Source organism: Oryza brachyantha, chromosome 1 (assembly GCF_000231095.2).
Source record: "Oryza brachyantha chromosome 1, ObraRS2, whole genome shotgun sequence".
NCBI classification, from domain to species: Eukaryota; Viridiplantae; Streptophyta; class Magnoliopsida; order Poales; family Poaceae; genus Oryza; species Oryza brachyantha.
The window spans coordinates 24,662,173-24,685,415 of NC_023163.2; the positions used below are offsets into that span (position 1 = coordinate 24,662,173).

The 23,243-nt window shown below is 40.8% G+C and overlaps 4 protein-coding genes across 4 annotated transcripts; 3 read left to right on the forward strand and 1 right to left on the reverse strand.

The window, feature by feature from the left end:
- Positions 1-1,449: 1,449 nt before the first annotated feature.
- Positions 1,450-2,314, reverse strand: LOC121053283. Its single transcript, XM_040520012.1, has one exon. The coding sequence runs from the start codon at positions 2,143-2,145 to the stop codon at positions 1,567-1,569; it is 579 nt and encodes a 192-aa protein (XP_040375946.1). The 5' UTR covers positions 2,146-2,314; the 3' UTR covers positions 1,450-1,566.
- A 4,838-nt stretch (positions 2,315-7,152) lies between these two features.
- Positions 7,153-8,890, forward strand: LOC102710349. The gene is made up of 5 exons (XM_015840275.2): positions 7,153-7,463; positions 7,581-7,676; positions 7,770-7,895; positions 8,019-8,058; positions 8,140-8,890. Exons 1-5 carry the CDS (start codon positions 7,320-7,322, stop codon positions 8,190-8,192), a joined length of 459 nt encoding a protein of 152 aa, XP_015695761.2. The 5' UTR covers positions 7,153-7,319; the 3' UTR covers positions 8,193-8,890.
- A 2,383-nt stretch (positions 8,891-11,273) lies between these two features.
- On the forward strand, positions 11,274-15,114 carry LOC102710638. Its single transcript, XM_040520241.1, has 3 exons — positions 11,274-11,900; positions 13,333-13,520; positions 14,242-15,114. The coding sequence occupies exons 1-3, from the start codon at positions 11,354-11,356 to the stop codon at positions 14,686-14,688; spliced, it is 1,182 nt and encodes a 393-aa protein (XP_040376175.1). The 5' UTR covers positions 11,274-11,353; the 3' UTR covers positions 14,689-15,114.
- Positions 15,115-16,873: 1,759 nt separating this feature from the next.
- Positions 16,874-21,044, forward strand: LOC102700111 (RNA-binding protein 1-like). The gene is made up of 2 exons (XM_006646295.1): positions 16,874-17,164; positions 20,397-21,044. Exons 1-2 carry the CDS (start codon positions 16,874-16,876, stop codon positions 21,042-21,044), a joined length of 939 nt encoding a protein of 312 aa, XP_006646358.1.
- Positions 21,045-23,243: the final 2,199 nt, after the last annotated feature.

Below are 23,243 nucleotides of genomic sequence, written 5' to 3' on the forward strand. Positions count from 1 at the left end.
CACCGACATTGAACGGTGGTGAACGAGCCGGTATATATGTTGAAAAAAAGGCTCTTCGACAAAATTCGCCCCAGCTGCTTCATGCCCATACCGTGAAGCGGATGAGCTTTGGTTTGTCAGCAAGCTAGGGTGATAGCTTTGGTTTTGAATTGGTGATTTGGTTGTGCATCTTTGCCGGCAGAAAAAGCCATGGGCTCTTTTTTTCCTTTTTTCAAGGGTATAACTCGGAACGGACATGAATACACACTATAATCACACTATAACATACGCGTGTGTGTCCCTATCACACGTTTAGAATTTTAGGGTGAGCACGCGTGTGAGGGAAAAATCCTGGGGTGAGACGTGCAAGTTGCGATCCCAGGATCGAACTCGCGTGGACTGCTCGCGTACCCACGCGGCTAGCCATCCGAGCAGCTCGGTTCTCTTTTTTTCTCTCTTAAATCATATTAGCGGGTATGTGTGTGCTCAACGAGAATGCTGTGATCTCCTTTATTTCCTCTTGGCTACATTCTGTTCTTATTTTGGATTTTAGATTTTTATAGGTACGTTTCCCTAACTCTTGATCGGTTTTTATGTAATAATTTTCAACATAAAGTTTCTTATCTGGCATTTGAAGTAAGATTTTCACCATACAGTAGTTGAGCCTCATCTGACATCTTTAAAGTAAGATTTTCACTCTATAGATTTCAGCTAGCACATAAATTAGATAAAAACTCGTTCCTAAAATCTTAGTTATCGCAAATACCCTAAGTAGTCTATAATCTAACCATCCTATATGGCAATCGCTCACCCTGGGTAATCACCTTTGAAGGGAGTACTTCAAGTTAGGCTATGTTTAGTTCCCAAAATTTTTCCTAAAAACATTACATTGAATTTTTGGACATCTAAATAAAAAATTAAATATATATAAATATTAAAACTAATTACACAGTTATGGAGGAAATAGTGAGACAAATCTTTTGAGCCTAATTAGAACGTGATTAGCCATAAGTGCTACAGTAACCAATATGTGCTAATGACAGATTAATTAGACTCAAAAGATTCGTCTCGTGGTTTCCGGACGAAATCTAAAATTTATTTTATAATTAGACTACGTTTAATATTTCAAATATGTGTTAAAATTTTGATGTAATGTTTTTGTAAATTTTTTTACAAACTAAACACGGCCTTATCCTCCACAGTCTAACTTCAATTTTATCGATTGAGATCAGCTGCGGCTGTTACTATCACTTCACCTGGGACATCCACATTTTGATGGGAGGGTTCATATTCAATTTATAAGACAAATGAAATAACATTCTTGTTGCTTCCGTTTTATATTTGGAAACTTTTAGCTTTGGCTAGATTAATCCATTAATCGAAATATAAATTTCTATATATATATATATATATATAGATTCACTGATATATATTTGAATATATATAAATCTAGAAAGTAAAGGTTTTTGTATGCACACATATCCATTTACACTCATCGTCGGATCTCAAAGTTAATTATACATTGATACGAAAACAGAGAGAATCTTCGGATATATGGGTGTTCAAAAGCTGACTATACATCATCGCTCAGCGCGCGAAGGCCTCGGTCCCCACCTTGATGGCGCCAAACCCGCCGGCGCGAGCGGCCAGGCCGTCGGCCGTGGCGCCCCGCCTCACCGGCGCCGTTGCCTTCGTCATGCCGTCCGCCGCAAACTCGCACGGCGCGTCCTCAGCGATCGTCCCCATCGCCACGCTCTTCTTCCGCGGCGCCGGGACGGCGGGCGGCGTCTCGATCGAGGGCCCATTCTTCCTCGCCACCTGGACGGCCGCCGGTGCCCCGCGGTAGTGGCCCTTCTTGCCTGCCCCTGCGCCCTTCCCCGCCGGCGGCGGCTCGGCCGCCACGCGCCGCTGCCTCGACGCGGCGCGGACGAGCTCCTCGACGTCGCGGCGGGTGGCGGCGTCCGAGCTCACCCGCAGGTGCATCGTCGTCGTCGTCGTCGACCTGCCGAACCCGCGGCCGACCGCCGCGGCCGACATCGCCGTCGGCACGCGGCCCACGCACCCGGACATGCCGCGCACGTACAGGTCGCAGGCCGAGCCGCACGCCCGCGACAGCGCCCGGAACGGCGCGCAGAGGCACCCGCCCTTGTTGCCCTTCCTCTTCATCTCGCCCTCCGCTCCGGCCGTCGAATCGGCTTCTCTCGCTGGCACGAGGAAGAGTGGCTCGTCGTCCTACTACTAGTACTAGCCTGCTCGGCTGCAGCGTCGAGGCTTCCCGTTTTATAGAGCAATGTCAACGGGGTGGCGTGACGTCGGCGAGGGAGACGAAGGCGCCGCGCCATCTCCTTCCTTGGCGTCTCCACTCTCCACCTGGTTGCAGCGCTTTGAATTGGCAATCCGCCCCGCGATTAGTCGGTGGGGCCATGGCGGATTTCTCGCGGAAGCGGTCGGATTTCGCATGTTTTTTTTGCTGGGACGCCGAGCGATTTTTTTGTCCACGGTTTTGGGATAGGATTGCGATGCCAAACTTTGAGCTGGGCAACGGCAACCCCGTCGCGTGCTTCGTTCGATGGCTCGTTCGCTTCGTGTGCGTCGGATACTTGATTATTTTATTATTCAGCCGCGTCTTAAGCTAATATTTAAATTTTTAATTTTATATCTAAATTTTATTTTAGATTTTTTAATCGTAGTTTATTTTTTTAGCATTCGTTCTTAAATAAAAGTTTTATTTTTAAATTACTTTTGTTTGTAAATACGACGTCTCGCTCTTTCTCAAGAAAAATAAAAAGATGATCTCCATTGTGTTTGGCTCGGCCGTCGCATTTGCTTGTTTCAGCGCAGCAAAGTGCAGAGGGTAAAAAGGAGGCATCAAATCGCTTGGAAAAAATAGCAAAGATATTAGCTTTTTATGCTGGTGATCTTTGGCCCGTGAGAGAAGTTACCGTGATCTGGCCTTTAATCTTGGAATTGCAAAGGCCTACGACGAAAATTGGCAGAAAAAACACACTGCCGTCACATCATGTTAGAGCGAAGAAGCGTTAAGCGCGTTAAGAAACGGACTATGGAGCTACTAAGTGATAAAGTGAAGCTTGCTTTGCCAGGGCAGTTTCATTTTGTGCATGTTTTGTGAAGACATTTTGCTTCGATGATACAGACAGTTCTAGTTTTGAGCATCGAATCCCTTCTGGCACTTGATATCTGAGAGCATTTATAGTAGCTCATCTAAATTTGATTATTTATATTACAATTTGATGGACATCTTAAATAAATTCTCTTTTCGTATTGGTTATCGTTTTAACAGAATATTCATATTACATCATCTCTATATATTTTATTAATATTTTATAATCAACTAATCTCGTGAGATTGGATGTTAAAGTATGAAATGAGTTGAGAGAAACTCTAAATATATATTTTCTCTTTTTATATAGAGAATGCTCGGTTTTTAATGATAAGATGAATACTCTATTTTAGGATCAAGAATATGATGGAGTATTTGTATGAATGTTCTAACATTTTACACCAAAAAATCATCGCAATTGTGCTAGTTAAGTTTCCCCCACATAGAGAGAGCGAGACTACGTAGATTGAGAAAACATCTGAACTCCTATCCAAATGAGTTGTCTATCGTTAACTCTATAGCTATAATTCACAATCAAAATTTAATTTTAAAGTTGTTTTGGTTTTTTTAATCTTCATTTTTAACATTTGTTTTCAGATAGTCAATTAACACATATAAAAAAATAAAATGTTTACCCACAACCTACTCTACCATTGTGCCTTTCTTTCTCACTGTCTGCCCGGCGGTTGTATCAGAGGGCATGTGTTCCTCGTCAGATTTCCCATGTATTTTTGCCTGGACGCCACCGAGCGATTTTGTCCATGGTTTTGGGATAGGATTGTGATGCCAAACTTTGAGCTGGGCAACCGCCACGTGCTTCATTTGATGGCTCGTTCGCTTCGTGTGCGTCGGATACTTGGATTATCTCGATCAATCTCACCTTTTTCACTTTCTTTATGCATGTAATTTAAAATTTAAATTTTTAACCTTAAATTTAGAATTAATTTTAGAATTTTTCGGTCTTTGTTTTTATATCTCTAAGAAATCCTTCATATCTATATATAAACTTTTATTTATAAATTATTTTGGTTTGTAAATAATACATTTGGCTTTTTATTAAGAAAAACAAAAGCATGACCTCCACTATGTTTGGCTCAGCCGTCGCATTTGTTTGTTTCAGCGCTGCAAAGTGCAGAGGACAAAAAGGAGGCATCAAACCGCTTGGAAAAATAGTGAAGATATTAGGTTTTTCCTGCTGATGATCTTTGGCCCGTGAGAGAAGTTACCGTGATCTGGCCTTTAATCTTGGAATTGGAAAGACCTACGACGAAAATTGGCAGAAAAAACACACTGCCGTCGCATCATGTTAGAGCGAAGAAGTGTTAAGCGCGTTAAGAAATGGACTATGGAACTACTAGTGATAAAGTGAAGCTTGCCTTGCCAGGGCAGTGTCATTTTGTGCATGTTTTGTGAAGACATTTTGCTTTGATGATACAGACGGTTCTAGTTTTGAGCACCTGACCTCTTTTAGCACTTGATCTCTTGCAACATTCTCAGCAGCTAATTTAAATTTAATCATCCATATTATCATTTAGATGGTCATCTAAAATATATCTCTCTTCATATCAGTTATCACTTCAATAGAATATTTATATTACATTATCCTTATATTTTATTAATATTACATAAGCACCTACTCTCATATTATTCTTGTTCTTTTTTCTTGAGATTGGATATTAAGATATAGAGTGGAGAAAGAAAAACTCTATAAAGCTTCTTCTTTTTAATATGGAGGATACTCTATTTTTTAAGGATGGGCTTGCCACTATGCATGAGCTCGCCTAGTTGCTGTTGTTGTATGGCACGTGGGCCATGGATTAATATGTAAACGTATAGATGATGATTTTTACTTATTAATAGTTAAAGCCTTGTCTTAATCATTGTAAATGTAATTGGCAATTTTGAATCTTTTTTACAAATATTTGCTTCATCGTTTACAATTTCGAAATTTTTAGGCAATATAATGTCAAAATTTTGTAAAAAAACAAACAAAACTATGTCAATTTTGTTTACCAATTTTTTTTAAAAAAATTTGTTTAAATTTTAATCAAATGTATTTAAAATCTTAAATTTATCAAACTTCAGTCAAATATCAATCAAAACCGACTCAAATCTGTTAAATACAACTTAAATATTACAAATATTTCTTAGACTATACACATGTAAAAACAGGACAAAAATACAAATAATACTAATAAAACAGGATCAAATATGCAAGGGTAAAGACGTCCATTTTTTTCTCACTTAACACCGTTAACCTAGTTTAACGGAGTAGAGTCAAACGGAAGCTTCAATTTCAAAAATCGGAGCTAAATATACAAAGTGAAAAAAACAGGGCTAAATCCACAGTTAGATTCTAGAGTAGGCTTATTTATGCAATTGCCGTTTGAAAAATTACCAATCGAAGGAAATGGAAATAGTTGGCAAAACAATAAGAAATGGTAAATAATACATGAATGATTTTGCTATTTACCAACCGTTTTATTGGTAAACGGTATTATTCCGATAATTATCATTTACAAATATAGAAAGGTACATTTTTTTCGCAAGGCCCATACCAACCCAAAACCAATTGCTCAACTATGATTTCTCCTAACACAATGTGATAACGGCACAGTCCATAAGCCCACATGCCATAACTTAAATATCTTTTTTTTATTTACGTGCTTTTACTTGCATAATTTTCTATTCTTGTTTTATTATGGTTAATGGACCTACCTCTACCTATTGTTTAATTCTTGAATCCTCAAATTTATTAACAATTTAATATGAATGTAGTTCAATTTCCGAAATGAGTTACGATTTGGAGTTTTCCAACCGTTACTCCGATAAAATAATTGCATTTCCGATATACCGACATTTTCGATACCGTTTTTATTCCCGTTTTATCTTTTTTTATTCCGTTTCCAAAAATCGATTATATATATAAAGTAATAAAAAAAAGGAGGCTTCAGCGTTGTCTCTCACGGTCTAGAAATTCTGAGATTAATCGGAGGAAAATAGGAGAAAAAAAGAAAAGATATTTTTTAGAGTTAAGAACGAAAAAAATTGAATCGGGCAATGAGAAAGAAAAAGGAAAGAACGGCAAACTTGAATCGGATAACGAGGAGAAAAATATTTCTTAAGAGATTAATTGAAGAAACATAAAAGAGAAAAAAATATCAACCAAGAGATAAAAATAGAAGTGCACTGGGCGCATGTGACCTCCGAGAAAAAAGAAAAAAATATTTTTTAGAATAAGACCAGGAAAGAAAAAGATCATTTAAAATAAATAAAAACAATAATAATAACAAGACTCCATGTGTATTCAATTTTAGAAAAATCCAAATCTCGAATATAAAGAAAAGGGTCCATGTGTAAATATACTTTAGAAAAATCATCTTGAATTAAAAGTTTTAAAACAGTTGATACTGAGGGAAGAGCACATCTATAAATGCAATTTAGAAAGATCCAAAATTTTGGTTAAAAATAGAAAAATTAAATAAAGATAAATAATAAAAAAAGAATCCATGTGTAAATAAATCTCGGATTCAAAAGTTTAAAATAATTGATATTAAGGAAATGGTCCATCTATAAATACAATTTTAAGTCATCTAAAATTTCAGTAAAAAAATCAGATTAAAAATACAATTTCAGAATTAAAAATAAAGAAAATAATAAAAAGAGTCCAGGTGTAAATACAGTTTAGAAAAATTAAATCTTTAAATTAAAATTTTTAAAATAATTATAATTTAGGAACATTTAAATTCAAATTAAAAATTAAAAAGTAATTATTATGTAAATAAGAGATGTCAATTTATAACGGCTAGCTGCGCAATATGCGCGGGCATCCGTGCTAGTTTATATGGATATGAAAATGATTTACCTATTTACCAGCCATTTTCATCCCTAAAAGTACCTTTCCGGAATGCTAATAATGTTTGCGGTACCGATTTGGTCTGTTTAGCATCCGACGGCGCTCCGCTTCCTAACCCGCTCGATACTGGGCGGTGGGCCCTTTCAGTCAGTCACCTCCACCTTCGTCTCCCTTTTCCTCTTCCGGTCTTCCGGTCCCAAATTTGAACTCCACCGCCGCCATCGAGGTCGCCCTTGCCAATCTCCACATTCGGCCGTCGCGGGGGGTCGTCTACGCCGGATTGCCGCCTCCGTCGCCGCCGCAAGGTCGTCCGCACAGGGCTCCGGGGCTCCTCTGCTGTCGCTGGGCCGATCTGCGCGCACGATGGCTGCGGATCTGAGCGGCCGGCTGCCGAGACACCACCCGGCGGTGAGCGATCTGCTCTCGACTCTTGCCGCCGCCAACAGCACCCTCGCCGACGTGCAGCGCCGCCTCGACGTCGAGTTCCGCGCCGCCTACCCGGATCACGTCAGTATGCTAACCCCCTGTCACCCCCACCCCTTCTCCTTGGAGGATTCTTCCGCCGCGCTAGGCTGACGCGTTTCGCGGTCTCCGCGCGTCGCGTGCTGTGCCGTGATGTTTCAGGCGAACCCGGCGAAGCTGGTGGCGCGGCTGAAGCGGATCCAGGAGGAGGTGGCGGCGCTCAAGGGCCTCTGCCGTGACCTGCTCGCCCAGAAGCAGGTCGCCGAAATTCTCCACAATTTCTCCCGATCGCCAAACGCACTGTTCCGCCTTTGTTTCCGCGACTGACGCCTAGTGCTGCTGTGTGCACAGGAGCTGATCGACACAATGCGGACGAGCCTAGCGGCGCAGCGCCGCGCCACGCAGCGGCTGCTCGCCTCCTCCGGGCTGCCCCCCATGTCTGACAAGGAGGAGGCTGCCTACGCCAGTCTCAACCAGGTGACCTCATCCCACCGTCCTCCACTCCTCCCCCACCCCCTGCGCTTGGTCGCCTCGCCTCTCCTCTTCTCTCCTCTCATCAAGATAAGCTAAGAGATCTGACCAAATTGTGTGCCGATGCAGATCATCGATGAGTGGACGGCGCATGTTGGGCCAGCCACAGGTCGTCTTCTACCCCTCGCTGCTGTTCGTTGCAACGCTTGTTACTGCTCGCAAAACTGACTGTAACCGGTCGTTTTTACAGGAGACGGGAAGGATGTAGACACCAACCAGATCTTCTTCTCCGCTGTCGTTTAAAGCGAATCAAGAGTGGCCGCAACCTGAGCCAGGATGTCTCCCGTGCTGCCGTGGCGCCGTTCATGCCATTGTTTTGTGTCTTGGCGAGAATAGTTGCTTGCGATGTATCGTACGGTCATAATATCGTGTGGTAGATCCATTTCTGCGTGAGGATCACCGTTTGGAGTTTGGAGCTGGTTGCACTGGAGATTCTAATTCACACGATCACGCACCAGCTGCTGCTGTGGAGAGGATGAATTAGAAAGTTTTCTGAACAAGTTGTAGGCTTTGGTTGAATTGAGGTGTGCTTACTGCTTAGGAGAGTTTGTGCAGCTATAAGCTCCCTCATGCTCATTTTCGTGTTATCTTACTTCCCTCATGCTCAACATCTGTAGAGTCTTCATTGCTGCAATGAAGATCATCATTCTGTAGCTGGTTGCGTTGGTGATTCTACTTCACACACCTGATTCTGTTGTGGGGAGAATGGATTACAGAGTTCTCTGCCTCTCTGAAAATGTTGATGGCTTTGGTTGAATCGCAGCGTGCTTAGCGGGAGAGTTTCAGAAAGTAGAAAACGGACATCTTGTTTCTCCATGCTCTGTAACTACACGCTCCCATTATCTTGCTTTCATTTTCATTCTATGAAGAATCTGCTTTCGAATAATACAGAGTGAGGGAGACATTTTGCTTAAGAATTAAAAATAAACTTTCCAGGCTTCGTATAAGTGGGTCGACGATGAATATTTTTCCTTTTTATGGGGGTAACGATTGGTGATGAGTTTGTCCACAAGGAATTGCGCTGTTGAGTAGTACATATGAAAAGTTCAGTAACGATTTATTGGTTTCGATGTTATCACAAGGGTTGTTTGGTTAATTTCAACTAACTTGATAGTTATTTGGTTGTAGCACAGATTTGGCTCGAAAAATTGTGGCAAGATCTTTTAGACTTGTCAATTGTCATGATGTGATGAAGATTTGATAACCTTAATTTATGCAAGTGTGATAAATTGATCCAAACAGTCCTTGTGTGCTTGTCATCTATTTTCAGTTCTCGCTTGTCTTATGAATAAACCAACTGGGCAAAAACTATAAAATAATCGCATTAGCTTGAATTGATAGAATACACTAGAACACTTCTTTTTTAGAAAAAAGAGAAAAACAAATGCGATACACGAGAATGTGTGGCTCCTTTGTTAGTATGCATATCCTTTATGTTTACTGCACAATACTAACAACAATTGCACGTGGGCATACCGGATGCTCTCATCTTTTCAGTTATGCTTATATTTATAAGATAAAATTTAAATTATCGACTTTAATGTAGAGTTGATTTTGGGGTTTTTTTCACCGAACTTTATTTTTCAGTCTTAGCTTTTGGATCGCTAAGAATACGTATACAAAATTTTTATTCACGTATTATTTTTTCATTTGTAAATATATCGTTTATCTTTTCCACAAAATACCAAACAATCACCCTTCAAGTTGATTTTGAAGTTTTTATTATAGTTTATTTCTCAGCTTTTAGATCGCTAATAATATGTATATATAAGTTTTACACAAATTACTTTTTAATCGTTAATAAGCGGTTTCGCTTATGCTTTCAAAAAGCATAATGATGAGGCTGGTATGTCCTTTTTTCCTGCAGTGTATTAGTACCACTCTACTAAAGGCTATCAACAGCATTCTCAACCCGAACAACATAAAATTCTGATGAAAAATTGGTTACAGAATAAATGTAAGTTATAACAGTAATTTATCGTCAAGAGCCCGTCACAGACTCACAGTATAAAAATGCCATGAGAATTGACATGCATTCGTGGGCTCTTTTCTTCAAGAATCGTGATTCAGTTTTCTAACAGGGAACATAATCATTGAGTACCCTAGAATCATTATCCAGCTTACCTCATGCTGTCACTCAAATAATTCAAACAGAGTGAATAAACTACAAGTTTCAGAACTGCATTTTGCTATGGCAATTAGAAGAAAGTCAAAGGTAAACAATCATTTACGTAATAACCGCTGGCACTCAGTTGTTTTCAACCCTTGAAGCAGCACTTTAGTACACCACCACCGTTGTTTACATCAGATGTTCAGAGACAATGTAAGGGAGCTGCAGCAAAGAGTTCACAGCAGCAGAAGGCAATTGAAATGCATGGAGCAGCAAAGGTTGGATGGATCAACAAGGCCAAGATTACAGTTTGCAGCGTCAGCGTCCAGTGGCCAGCAGGCACAGATCCTAAGACCTGATCAGACTCCTCGTGCGGTACCATGGCCTGGGAGGAAGGGGAGGCAGCACTAGCAAGGGAGAGAAGAGGGACGGCGCCGGTTCGCCGGAGCGGGAGGAGATGGTGTACTGTTAGGAGACGATGCGGCATGGGCCGGCGGTGTGACCGTGTCGACCACGGTCACCGGGCCGTGCTCTGATGGCAACAATTTGGTATAATAAACATTTAAGGGATTATTCGCTTTGAAGCAATAAGAATGGATAATCATACTAATTTATAAAATTCTTCTAAGAGGTTAGAGCGGACGTAACTGTTTATTTTCTCTCTACATTTTTTATGAAAGAAAAAAATTCCTTTCGTTGTTTCTTTTGTACTTCATTCGTACCAACAGAATAATTTTTATATAAAATTATTTCTTAGGAATTTGCACAATATCTTTTCGCTTATGCTTACATTAATAAAACATAATTCAATTTTTTAACATTAAATTTAGAATTAGTTTTTGAGGTTTCTTATTGAAGCTTATTTTCCAGTTTTGATGGTTAGATTACTAAGAATTCGTATATAAATTTTTTATTTACAACTAATTTTTTTTACAGATATGCTATTTGGCTTCACCCCTTTAAATTCTTTGTTTTTCCTCTACCCAAACCATTTGTTTTTTAACTGATAGCTGCGCCGGTTTGCCTACACCCCCTGTTCCTGATTTTTTTTAAAGAAAAAACTATTTATTCGCATGATCCAGAGTTTAATCCTGTTTTTGATAAAAAAAAAACCCCTTATTTTGCATCGCTAATTCGCTGTCAATTATCCAATTCTAGCGAATTTTCAGAAAGACCCTTGATAGCGATCTGCTATGCGATGTTCATCCTTCCCGAGTCCCGACTCTCTTGACTCCTGAGCACGCACTCTCGCCGCCGCACTTCACCGCCACCGCCGCAGCACGAGCTCCCAGCGATGTCATGGCTCGCGCGCTCCATCGCGGCCACCCTCTCGGCTCAATCCGACGATGACGACAGCGACGACCGCGAGGCCAGCCCCGGCGGCGACCATAAGGACGAGCAGCTGGGCACCCCGGGCGGCGGCGGAGTCAAGGGCGACCTATCGGAGCTGACCGACTCGCTCGCCCGCAGCCTCTGGGGCGTCGCCTCCTTCCTTGCACCGCCGCCTCCGCCCGCCGAAGCCGAGGAGACTTCGGCGGTGGCCGAGGGTGATGATGGGGAAGGGGCTCAGTCACCACGGATCGCCGGGATCCGGAGCGACCTGGCGGAGATCGGGGGCAGGGTGAGGAGCGGCATCTCGATGCTCTCGAATGCCAACGCCGTGGCTGAGATCTCCAAGATCGCCTCGTCCTTGCTGCCTTTCGGGCCCAGGGAGGAGGAAGACGACGGCGCCGAGGCTGTGGGTTTGACCGAGGAGGTGGTGGTGTTCGTGAGGCACATCTCGGCCCATCCCGAGACGTGGCTCGATTTCCCCTTGTTCGACGACGACCGGCATGCGGATGGTAAGAGGCAGTAGCATGAAACTTCTCTGCTGGATTTCGTCAGAGCTTGTAGTGCTTCGGTTTGCATGGGATTGGTTTTCTTGGTCTATTATGGATTGATACACTCATTTATTGGTTCCAGTTGCTTCAATGCTTTGGCTTGTATTGTTGGCTCTGAGACTAAGATTGCTGGATGAAAATTAGGTTTTTATTATAAATTTAGCAGTTTGGCTCCAGTCATGTTTGCTTTCTAAGGTTTAATGGGGGGACAGTAGTTGCTTACAACTGATAGTGGCACTCAATGCTTAAGATTATGACAGTACTTTGAAATTGGGTGCATCTTTTTTACATTTATAAAGGTTTGACAAGGAATCAATCCATGTTAATGCAAACTTTTATTACTCTATGTGGTTGCATTTGCTGGTTTTAGTTAGACAGAGTAGATACATGAACTTTTTATGGGTTAATCGTTCATTTTAGTTATTACTCTATGTGGGTTAATCGTTCATTTTAGTTATTACTCTATGTGGGTTAATCGTTCATTTTAGTGTAGTTAGACAGAGTAGATACATGAACTTTATGTGGGTTTAATCGTTCATTTTAGTTATTACTCTATGTGGGTTAATCGTTCATTTTAGTGTAGTTAGACAGAGTAGATGCATGAACTTTATGTGGGTTAATCATTCATTTTAGTTATTACTCTATGTGGGTTAATCGTTCATTTTAGTGTAGTCTTGCTAAGGCTTTAGTTCAAATTTCGACGTTTTGATTGTATTAATTCTGATGGATAATTAGCAAATAAAGAGTCTGTTCGCCAACATGAAAGAAAGAGTAGGATGGGCTTGTAACAGAGGAAGGTTTTAAAGTATCAAACACAAACTCCAATGACTCCTTCCAGTAATCTTTATTGTTCTAATAATTTCTAATAAAACTTTCATCGCTTGACATGTAAGAACTATATGAAGTCATTGTTTCTGCTGCCTCAGTGTTATGAACTTTATGGTTGTGTTACCTTGATGTAATTGGCTGAGTTCAATAAAACTTCCATTATCTAAAGAAAACATTTATAATAGTAGCTATATCCATGGAATCAACATCACTAATGGTGTAATTACATGTGCAAAATGTAATGGGACCAACTATATTCCATCCAACATATTTGTTATGCATTACCCTTGTACATGTATTTAATATATGAGTTGCTAATGTCCTGTCGTTTATGGCATGATCACTTCTTTCCCCTGCCTCCTAAAGATGTAGATTGTGTTTTCCTACATTTGTTGTAGTACTTTTTGGTCCTAACTTACCTCATACTAGTTGGTAACAACTTTTTGGAAATTACTGGTTACTGGTGGCCATTCATGTATCCTGTTCCATCATGTTAGTCAGACCTTACTTGTCATACCTGACTGATTTCCTCAATTCCTTTGCTTATTTCTATGCTTCTGTGTAGATTTTGAACTGTCAGACACACAATATGGACATGCATTGGCTATAGAGCATGTTGTTCCAAGCTTGTCATATCTCAGGACTGAGCTTTGCTCTACCAATATGAGTGAAGCATGCTTTTGGAAGATCTATTTTGTGCTTCTTCACTCAAAACTCAGGAAGCAAGATGCTGAACTACTTTCAACGCCACAAGTATATTCCCTGCTCTTCAGCGTATTATTTGTTTATATAGGAAAAAAACTTAACTAATTATGGATTATCATTTCAATTTGTTGCAATCCATGCTAACCTACATGTAGCCAGATATCCCCTTTTTTCTGAGCAAAGTGTTTTAAGTGTCTATGCGTATATGTCACCAATGGTATAGCTTGTTTCCAAGTTACCAACTATTAAAAGTCCTTGTTGATATTTCTATTGTGGAAACATTTGGCAGTGCTGAAAAACCAGAACCTTCCAAAGGGAAATGTTAGTTACACTGTATAACTTCTAACCAGACACAGCAGGAGGATATGTTTTAGAGTTTCTGTGGGTTGCCATTTTGAACTGCTTTTATATTTTTGTAATTATGCATCTAAGCATGGAGATCTTCATTGCCAATTTAATGCTGTATGGCTGTGTGCCACCAGCACATGTGAAGGCTGTGAAACATTACACTGCATAATATCATTATAGTCAATATATGCACACCCATATAGCTTATATTGAGAATACTATCACATGTGACAGACGTACAGATTGTGGATCAAATTGTACAGTTCTTTGTTATGTTACTATTAGCATATACACACTAGCAATTTTCTTGTAATAATAATTGAACATAAACTCCTTGTTACATCATTTTTACTCCATTGGGAAGTTCCATTGTGCACGCATTTTGCTTGATTTCACTTTCTTTATCTTTTATTCCAAGCAGATCTTGAAAGCAAGAGAACAATTGCTGCAAAGTTCGCCGAAACAGAAAAGGCTAGGGTCTGAGGAACCTAATGGTTCATCACTAAACATGAATGTTCCCGCTACCGAAGGTGACAGCAATGGAATGTCTGAAGCACCTTCATTCGAAGAACCAACTCCTGAACCGATCTGTGTTATTGAAGCTGACAAACATCCTGTTTTAACCACTGAGGTGGAAATAATTGACAAGCCCGTAATTGAAGAAGAGTTGGTTGTGAAAAATGAGATCAAGAGTATACCCTCTGACTCTGAGAAGACTCTGCATACCACCACGGAGGATGATGACAAAGAAGTGGAGGACTGGCTGAAGGATGTGGATCCTGTGTCCAGCAAAGCAGGCAACGTCAATTCAGCAGGGCAGGAAGAAGATATATCCTTCAGTGATCTGGAGGATGACGACGACGATTGAGATTGAGAGGCGGTACTGGTAAGCAAGCACGGACGGTACTAGTAGACGTGTTTACATGACACAAAACACAAAGACAGTGGCTTCATTCCATGGAGAGCATCCGCTGTTGCTTACGGTTACTGATCAAACTCTGCAGCTGCAACGAAGGCAGGTAGGGACCGTGGTGTTACGGAGGGAAGGATTCATTCCATGGCAAGTGAGCATGTCTCTGGGGTTAGCGTTGTGTTGATCCTAATTTCATCGTGATGTGAATGTATTTATCTTCGCTCCATTTTTTGTACATAGATACAGCATGCCACCGTGTGTATAGCCACAGTCGCGTGCAGCACTCTCATACGTACTACCTGACTCTGAAAAGTAAGATATCCACTCGCTTATGCTGTCGGATACTCGATCGGATGGGAATGTATTGCTATGAAAGATTTTTTTTATAGTTATTTAATAGTGTAAATGATGAAATTAGCTACTATAAACTTAAAAATCTATTTTAGATAGGTAAGATGATGGATTTTTATATATAAATATTTTGTTAAAAGTACACCGTAAAAGTTGAGAAAAATACGAGAGAAATGGGAAGCGTCCTCCTCGTTTCTATCCTCGTGAGGCCCGTTTAGTTTGTGAAAAATAAAATTTTTGGATGTCAGTTCGGATATTCGAACAGATAGCAGTTTAGTTTGTGAAAAATAAAATTTTTGGATGTCAGTTCGGATGTTCGAACAGATAGCAGATTGGGTTTTTGATATGAATGAAAAAAAAACGGATCACCATGAGACGAATCTTTTAAACTTGATTAATCCATCAATATCACATGTTTATTACTTAGCATTATGGCTAATTATGGATTACATAATCACAATTCCCCTCTTAATTATATAATTAATTTATTTTCATTTATGTTTAATACTTTATTAAGTTATCTAAAGATTTAATGTGATGTTTTGGGAGGGACTTGGAAACTGAATGGCCCCATGTTCAAAGTTCATCCCTCTTCCGTGCGTGTTTTCCCTGAGTTTGGAAAACCGCGCCATGAAGCTGATGCAACCCGAAAGCTCAAAACAGTTTTTAGCAAACGAGTATACGTATACCCGTGTGCTTACATGTCATGTAAATAGTTATCAAAAAATATAAAAAAATTTAACAAAATAGATTAATATGAGTTATATCACTTCACAAACATGCAAGTTTAAATTCAACTTCTACAAGTTGTAGCAAAAAAAAACTAACAAAACTGAAACTAAGTATACGCATATTTATAATTGTTTTTGTTATTTTTACTACCACTTGTAGAAGTAAAATTTAAATTTGCATGTTGGTAAAGTGATATAACTCATATCAAACTATCTTATCAATTTTTTTTATATTTTTTGATGATTATTTAGATACATATGTGCTAAAAAACTTCTTCGTATGACCTCTACCACAAAATTTGAAACTGGTGCTTATCTACGCGTCTTCTGTCTGTAGTTTCTAATAGAAAAAAAATACTCTTTTATCTCTGAGACTTTGACTATACGTTTCGTCATCTTCAGTTTCTAAACGATAATAAAACTCTTGCTATACATACAGGTTGCCATCTACGGCTCAAACAGGCAGCCTAATCAACTCGACCCCAATCCACTGGCTACTGCAGTCAGCCAGCCACTCAGTACTGCCATGGCGCGCGGTTGACCAGAAATCGCTCGAGGGGCCGGAGCCGGACGACCGACGAGCCCACGGCTCACGATTCTCGCCCCGCTGCCGCTGCATGCATGCATGCACGCAGCACCGCCGCGCGGACGGCATGACGCCACCGGCGCTATGCTATCAAACCGCCGAAACGGCTCTAGACGACGCGCCGGCGCTGACCCTGGTCCCCCCCCCCCCACCCCCTCGCGTTTCGCGTTCGCCCCCAGAACGCCGGCCCCACCCGTCATACTCAGGCGCGCGGGGGAGGTGGGGGGGGGGGGTGGCGCTAGCTGCGTGCGTCGTGTGCGCGCGTCAGCGCCGCGGGCTGCTGGTGCAATCCTCTCTCTCTCTCTCTCTCTCTCTCTCCTCTCTTTATTACTGCCACTGCAAAACTTGTCTCTAGCTGCATTTGCCTCCCCCTCGCGCTTCCACAATCGGGGTCACACACCCTCGGTTTCTGGCCACCGTCACGGACCCCGCGCGCGCGTACGTTTCGTTCGACCAGCCGCCGGTGACGGAGATGGAGACGGCGGTGAAAGAGCAGAAGGGGGCAGCCGGGCGGGAGGTGATCGCGAGGACGAAGCTGGCGAGCCACGGGAAGCTGTTCGTGGGCGGGGTGCCGCTGGGCACCAGCGAGTCGGAGCTCCGCGCCCACTTCTCGCGGTTCGGCAAGGTGGCGTTCGTCGGGACGCCCAAGGACAAGCAGACGGGCGCGTCGCGCGGGTTCGCCTTCGTGCAGTTCGTGAGCCCCGACGACGCCGCCGCCGCGCTCGCCGCGGGCCACCAACGCCACGTCCTCCACGGCACCACGGTATACATACGTAACACGCTCTCTCATCCTCGGAGATCCCTCCGATCGATCACACGCTCGATCTCTCTCGCCGATGGATCGCTCCTCGAACGGACGAACGATCTCTCTCTCCCCGGCCGCTCTCTCGATCGATCGGGCGGATCATATCTCACTATGGCCTCGATTTTACATGTCTTTTACTCCTCTTGCATGCTACCTTTGCTTCCCTGCCGGGTGCAAGTGCAAGCTAGAGCTCGCGGTGATATTAGCTTTTTTTTTTTTCTGGTTGTTGTTCTGCTCTGTGTCATGGTGTTATTGCGTGGTTTTGGCTTCTTGCATGCCGTGCTAGCTCGAACGCATGGTTTTGCTTTGTGCCATCGGCGTCGTTGCGGAACAAAATTTATACCTCTTGATTGAATGGTGGTTAAAGCTTGCAATCATATATGTTGAAGTGTGGTATAGTGATCGATAGAAGTGTGGTTTGATTTGTTATGAACTGAATTGAAATCATATATTTAAGTCGTTCTTAAATTCTTTTTATCCTAACTATAACTCTAATTAGTTCTTATACTATAAGTCTCGATCCATTAGTGACTTACTGCCTATGTGTTTTCCGTCCACAGCAGTACATGTGCCTCCTATAGAGATTATTAGCAAACTAGATGACAGTCCACGCATTGCTACAGGAACTTTAGGGGAAAATGGGGATGAAATGTTTTTTTGTAAACAAATCAGAAAGAATAATCAGCAATGACTACATTTATTGGGCATTAAATAAGCCAGATTGGAGATTTATAACAATTAATATGGGACAATAATTACACATAATGTATCAATGGTTAAGATTGAGCGCATGGGAAAAATCTAATGGCTCATGCTGTGGCTTGACGCATGTTGAGCTTTTGGTTATAAAAAGAAAGGATTGGAAATTTGAATTGGTTTAATTTTCATGTGCTGTTTGTGTTAAGATGAACCGCATTCTACTTTCATGCTGTACCGGAGTATAGATCGATCATATCATGATAGGGAGTTAGGGTGCATGAAAACGTAAGGGCTAGGGTATTCTAAATCCCAAGATCATGCAAGAGAGTGCATGCATGGCTGACAGCGGGTGCCTGGGCAAAAATTAGGTCTAAATTATACATCGAGCATAGACCATCTCCAACCTCTTGTAATCCTGTTCTAGATCAGGAGGTGCGAGGCTGGCAATTTCATGTGTGTGCACCGAAATCTCATTTTCGCCATCGAGAGCAAGTTAGCAGACTACCGTTATCTTCAAACTAATTAAGATAAAGGTTAGACGTGTAGTAGCATTTTTTTTGCGGGGTATAACCGTATAAGAGAGATTTATTGATTAAGCATGAAAGTTCACTGCCATTTTTCACTTTTTTTTGGTCAAATAAATTAAATTATGATATTTTTGGTGCATATAGATATATACATAATACAACCATACTGCAGCAGTGTCTTGGTGTCTTTCATTATTTTTAATTTAAAATTAGCTTGTAGATGCATGTGCACTATTTAAATTACAAGTCATATATCATCCTCATCTTTTCACTTCCGCTTATGCTTACAAGCCAAAATTTGAAAATTTTCAACCTTAAAATTAGAGTTGATTTGAGAGTTTTCTCATCCTAGTTTATTTCTTAGTCTTTGCTTTTAGATTACTAAGAATACATATATAAAATTTTTATTCATAAATTGTCTTTCATTTTCAATTTACCAAAAAAAAACAAACAATCACACCCTATATTTAAATCCTAATGTTGTAAGAAAAGTTGAATATGCAGTATCTGATTTCATTTCAACTAGCTATTATTTGTTCTGAAAGAAGGTATATATTTCATTTTCATACTAATATGTTGGTAAGTCAATGTATATAATAACCGGACGCGTAAGACTTCTTAAATTTGGCTCAGCCAAACTGAGGCCAGTTTTTCTGTGAAGCTTTCTGACATATTCTCTCTTTCTTAGCAGAACTAAACTATAGTATGAGCTTGCATTGTGTATTAATTAGATTTCTATTATGATAGTCAAATACAAGCTGATGTTGCAATCCCAGCCCATGCTTGGCAGCGCTTGATATAGAGGCAGCTGGGTCTAAGTGGATCTTGATATTGCTCATTTCATTATCCCATTCTAAGCGCACCTTATATTTTCTATTGTTATTAAGTTAATGTATAATGTGTATTTCTCCCCTGTTACTGAAACATCATATTTCAATATTGTTCTTGCATAATAAATAGATCTAATTTGGTATAACCAATTCTGGTCTTTGCTGCAGGATCTGGTACATTTTTTAAAGTATTTTCTGAAAAATGTGGACATGAACTGCTAATCATGTTATGATGGCTTATAGGGGTTGATACCAATATGATACCTAGTTATATAAACTTTTTCTTAAGAGATATGTTTTCTTTTATATCATCTAGACAACTATCAAAATTTTCGGTTAGTAGCTAGCCTAGCTTGAGCAACACACACACCTAACTATCAAAATGGTGCACATGAATACTATTTTTTACAAAAGTTAAATAATTGAAATACTACCAACGTCCTTAAATATAAATTGATTCTGAAGATGAACTTAGATGTGCACTTGTCTAGATTCATTCTTAGAATCTCTTATATTCAGACGGAGGGATACTACAGAAAGTTTTGTTCCACCCAAAATGGACCTTCAATTTGATATATAGCCTGCTTGCATAGTTGCAATTCAGGATTGGCGACTCATACGATTACAACAGGATCATCAACCCTCACACATGTCATTCAGATATAATTAAGTTGGCAAAACTAAATCTTATGTTTCAAGAGGAGCAGCGAACTCTAATCCGTTTTCCTTCTCTATTTGGTAGAGGGTATGTGAAAGTTTCGCCATCAGATAACAACTAAACTTAGGGATAGAAGTACAGAGAGCAATGTACTTCTTATATATATTCCTATATTTCCTCTTGCATATTGTAAGTTATATTTTGGATTTGTACTAAGTCAAACTTTCTCAAATCTAACAACTTTATAGAAAAAATGTACTAACATTTACAAGATCAAATTAGTTTATTAAATTCACCGTCAAATATATTTCTATACTATATTTATTTATATTCAAAATATCGTTATATTTTCCCATAAATTTGATCAAATTTGAAGATGTTTGATTTAAGACAAACCCAAACCCAAAGTGAGCTGTAATATAAAACGGAGTGAGACTACAGTCAACGTAGCTTTGCTGTTTTTTGTGTTTTCACAGATGGATGTCAAAATAGCCGAACCGAAGTCCTGGGATGGTGTCCCACCACTACTCTCCTGCAACAAGAAGAAGATCTTCATAGGCGGCCTGGCTCCGTTCGTCGGCGAACAGCAGCTCACGGAGTACTTCAGCGCGTTCGGCGAGGTCAGCCGCGCGATCGTGGTCACCGAGATTTTCACAAACATGCCCAGGGGCTTCGGCTTCATCGAGTTCGCGCTGGAGTCGTCGGCGGCGAGAGCGCTGCGGAGGGAAAGGCACCGCCTGTGCGGCCAGTGGGTGGAGGTGAGGCTCGCCATGCCCAAGCACCTGCTTGCGGCTGGGGCGCCGGATCAGCAGGATGCCGCTGGTTCTAGCAGGCTGTCGGTTCTGGCTCCCCCATTTTATCCGGCTAGATCAGCAGCTGGTTTTTCCTCTTCTTCTGCTGCTGCTGCTGCTAATTATTCCACCAAGAACGCTCCTGTGATAGAACCTGTGACGTACGTCGTCGGTGATAGCAGTAACCCTAATATCGGCTACGAGATACCTGGGGTACTGATGAGCCCGGACGTGGCTGAAGCTGTTGCTATGGCTAATTACCTGCGAGGTGGCAGCTGGGCTCCGCCTCTAGTGGCAGCATATTATGGTGGTGGAAATGTGAAGCTGTTCTAAGCTGTGACTAGCAGCTAATTAACTATCAAGTCACATTAGGTATGCGGTTACTCCATTCTTGCTTGTTTGTTTAATAGTTTCAGCTATTTGCTCTGATATACGCACTCACAGTCTCACACTTTCTCTGAATTTTTCGGGCTTGTAATAGTGAGGTAGCTGGTCAGGAATTTGATTTCTTAGCTGTGCTAGCTGTTTGGTGTTTTTGTCCCCAAAGCTCATATATGCACCTTTAGTTTAGTTGTTTGCTGTACATATATCATGTTCAGCTAATTAATCAGCTAATATTTTAGAACTTAATTAATTTTTAATTTTGAAAATCATGTGCTTTTATTTTCATTCATTTTTTCAAAAGTTCTTGAGATTTTTTTAAAAGAAAATTAAAGTTGCTGCGGTACATCCATACATATTTGTAGGTTCGTAAGAGTGATGTCCCTGATGACGAGGTACAAATCACTTCGGTAAACAGAAAAGGGTGGCATTTTATGTTCTCCGTAGACTATAGTTTATATGCAGCAAGGTTTTCATTAATCTGAATAGTACACAGTGCATGCTATAATTGATTTAATGCAGATTCAATGTGTTTTTTCTTGTGCACATCTTCATTAATAATATTTTTTCTGTTGCAGCATATATTAAGATCAGCATTGAACCGTACATCTTGATATAAATTGTTCTTATACAATGTTCTCAACATGTTGATTAACTTCTGGCCACTACACCAGAAACTATGGATGTTCATATCTTTTAACTGATTAAGATATACGTTTTCAATGCATAACCCATGCCCATTGGTCTACGTACTCCTGATGATCAAGTCTCATAAAAACTAGCTACCTCTATTAGGTGCTTGTAACTTTGGAATTGGAACTGGAATATCCTATACAGTAGGAATCATTTTCTTATATGCTGCTTAAAAAGTAATGGTCAAATTAGATTTCATATTTCTGTTGGTCAAAATGGACAAATATATAATGTGTCAAATGAGCAGCTGTTTTCTGGCCTCCACGATCACTTATTAGCATTTGTTTATATTAATTAATAACGCATTTGACTAAATTCAATTGTTGAACAGGTATCAAGATGATTGTGGGCTCTCTCTTTTCTCCATTGATTGGCTGTGAAGACTGTTCTCTTCCAAAACAAGAGAAGGAAAAGAAAAATAGAAACGATTTGACTAGCTGTTCGAAGACTAGTTGAGTTCATCGTACTGTTAAAGTTGGCTCCCCTTCTTATTTTCTTTACATCATCATCATCATCTATCTCGACTACTGATTAAAGTTGGCTAGCAACTTGCTGTGGTCTGTTCGTTCAAAAAAAAACTTGCTGTGGTCTGGGAGAACCAATTAGTTCTTCAAAAAAAAATGTTGAGAGGAACCTAAGTTATATCTGGTGGTGTCTGCTTTGTACAGCTCGCTGGATATATATGTTCATGCAGAACTTATTAACCTGGGTTAAATTAATTAGAGAAAACATTTGCATCTAATAGATATATGATACATTTTGAACCTGTTCTTCTTAAGTGTTATCGTTGTGTGTGTGTCAGTGTGTGGTTACCCAGGAGATAGCCAGCTAGCAGGTGGGGGCATTGCTTCTGAAGAAATGGTGATATGCCGACAGAGCAGCTTGTTTGGATAAATTCGATCCATGTCGTTCCAGCTACCTAGCATTGCTCCTGATCCTGCAACGACCCATCTGCAGGTAACTAACTGTCAACTACCATCAGGCGTCGATCATGTGCTTGATGAACCAGCTGTAAGTTCAATTAGTGCAGCCATCTAGCTCCTTTAATCCACTGCACTAGCTAGCTTCATGATATGATCGCATGATCGATCGATCAATCAAGCCATTTTCGTTGATAATCTCTGCTAGCTAGCTAACAGACCGATGTCCTTTCCCCTCTTTCTGCTTCACGGACAGTTAACATGCAGTGTGTTCGATCTATCATGTCCATGGCTATGCATGTCCCGATCGGTGCTTGCTAGATGGCATGCACACGGGAGCCAGATCGATGTGATCGATATGATCCATGGCATGGTGGCGATCGATCGATCGGCGCGCGCGCATGTGCTCGATCGGCTAGCTAAACCCTCGAGCTTATCTGAATCCGGCCGCCATGTGAGCTTTGGCAGAAAGAGGCTCGCATCGAATCTCACGTGCATATGGCCCCGACTGCTGCTGCTGCTGCTTCTGTAGGATTGT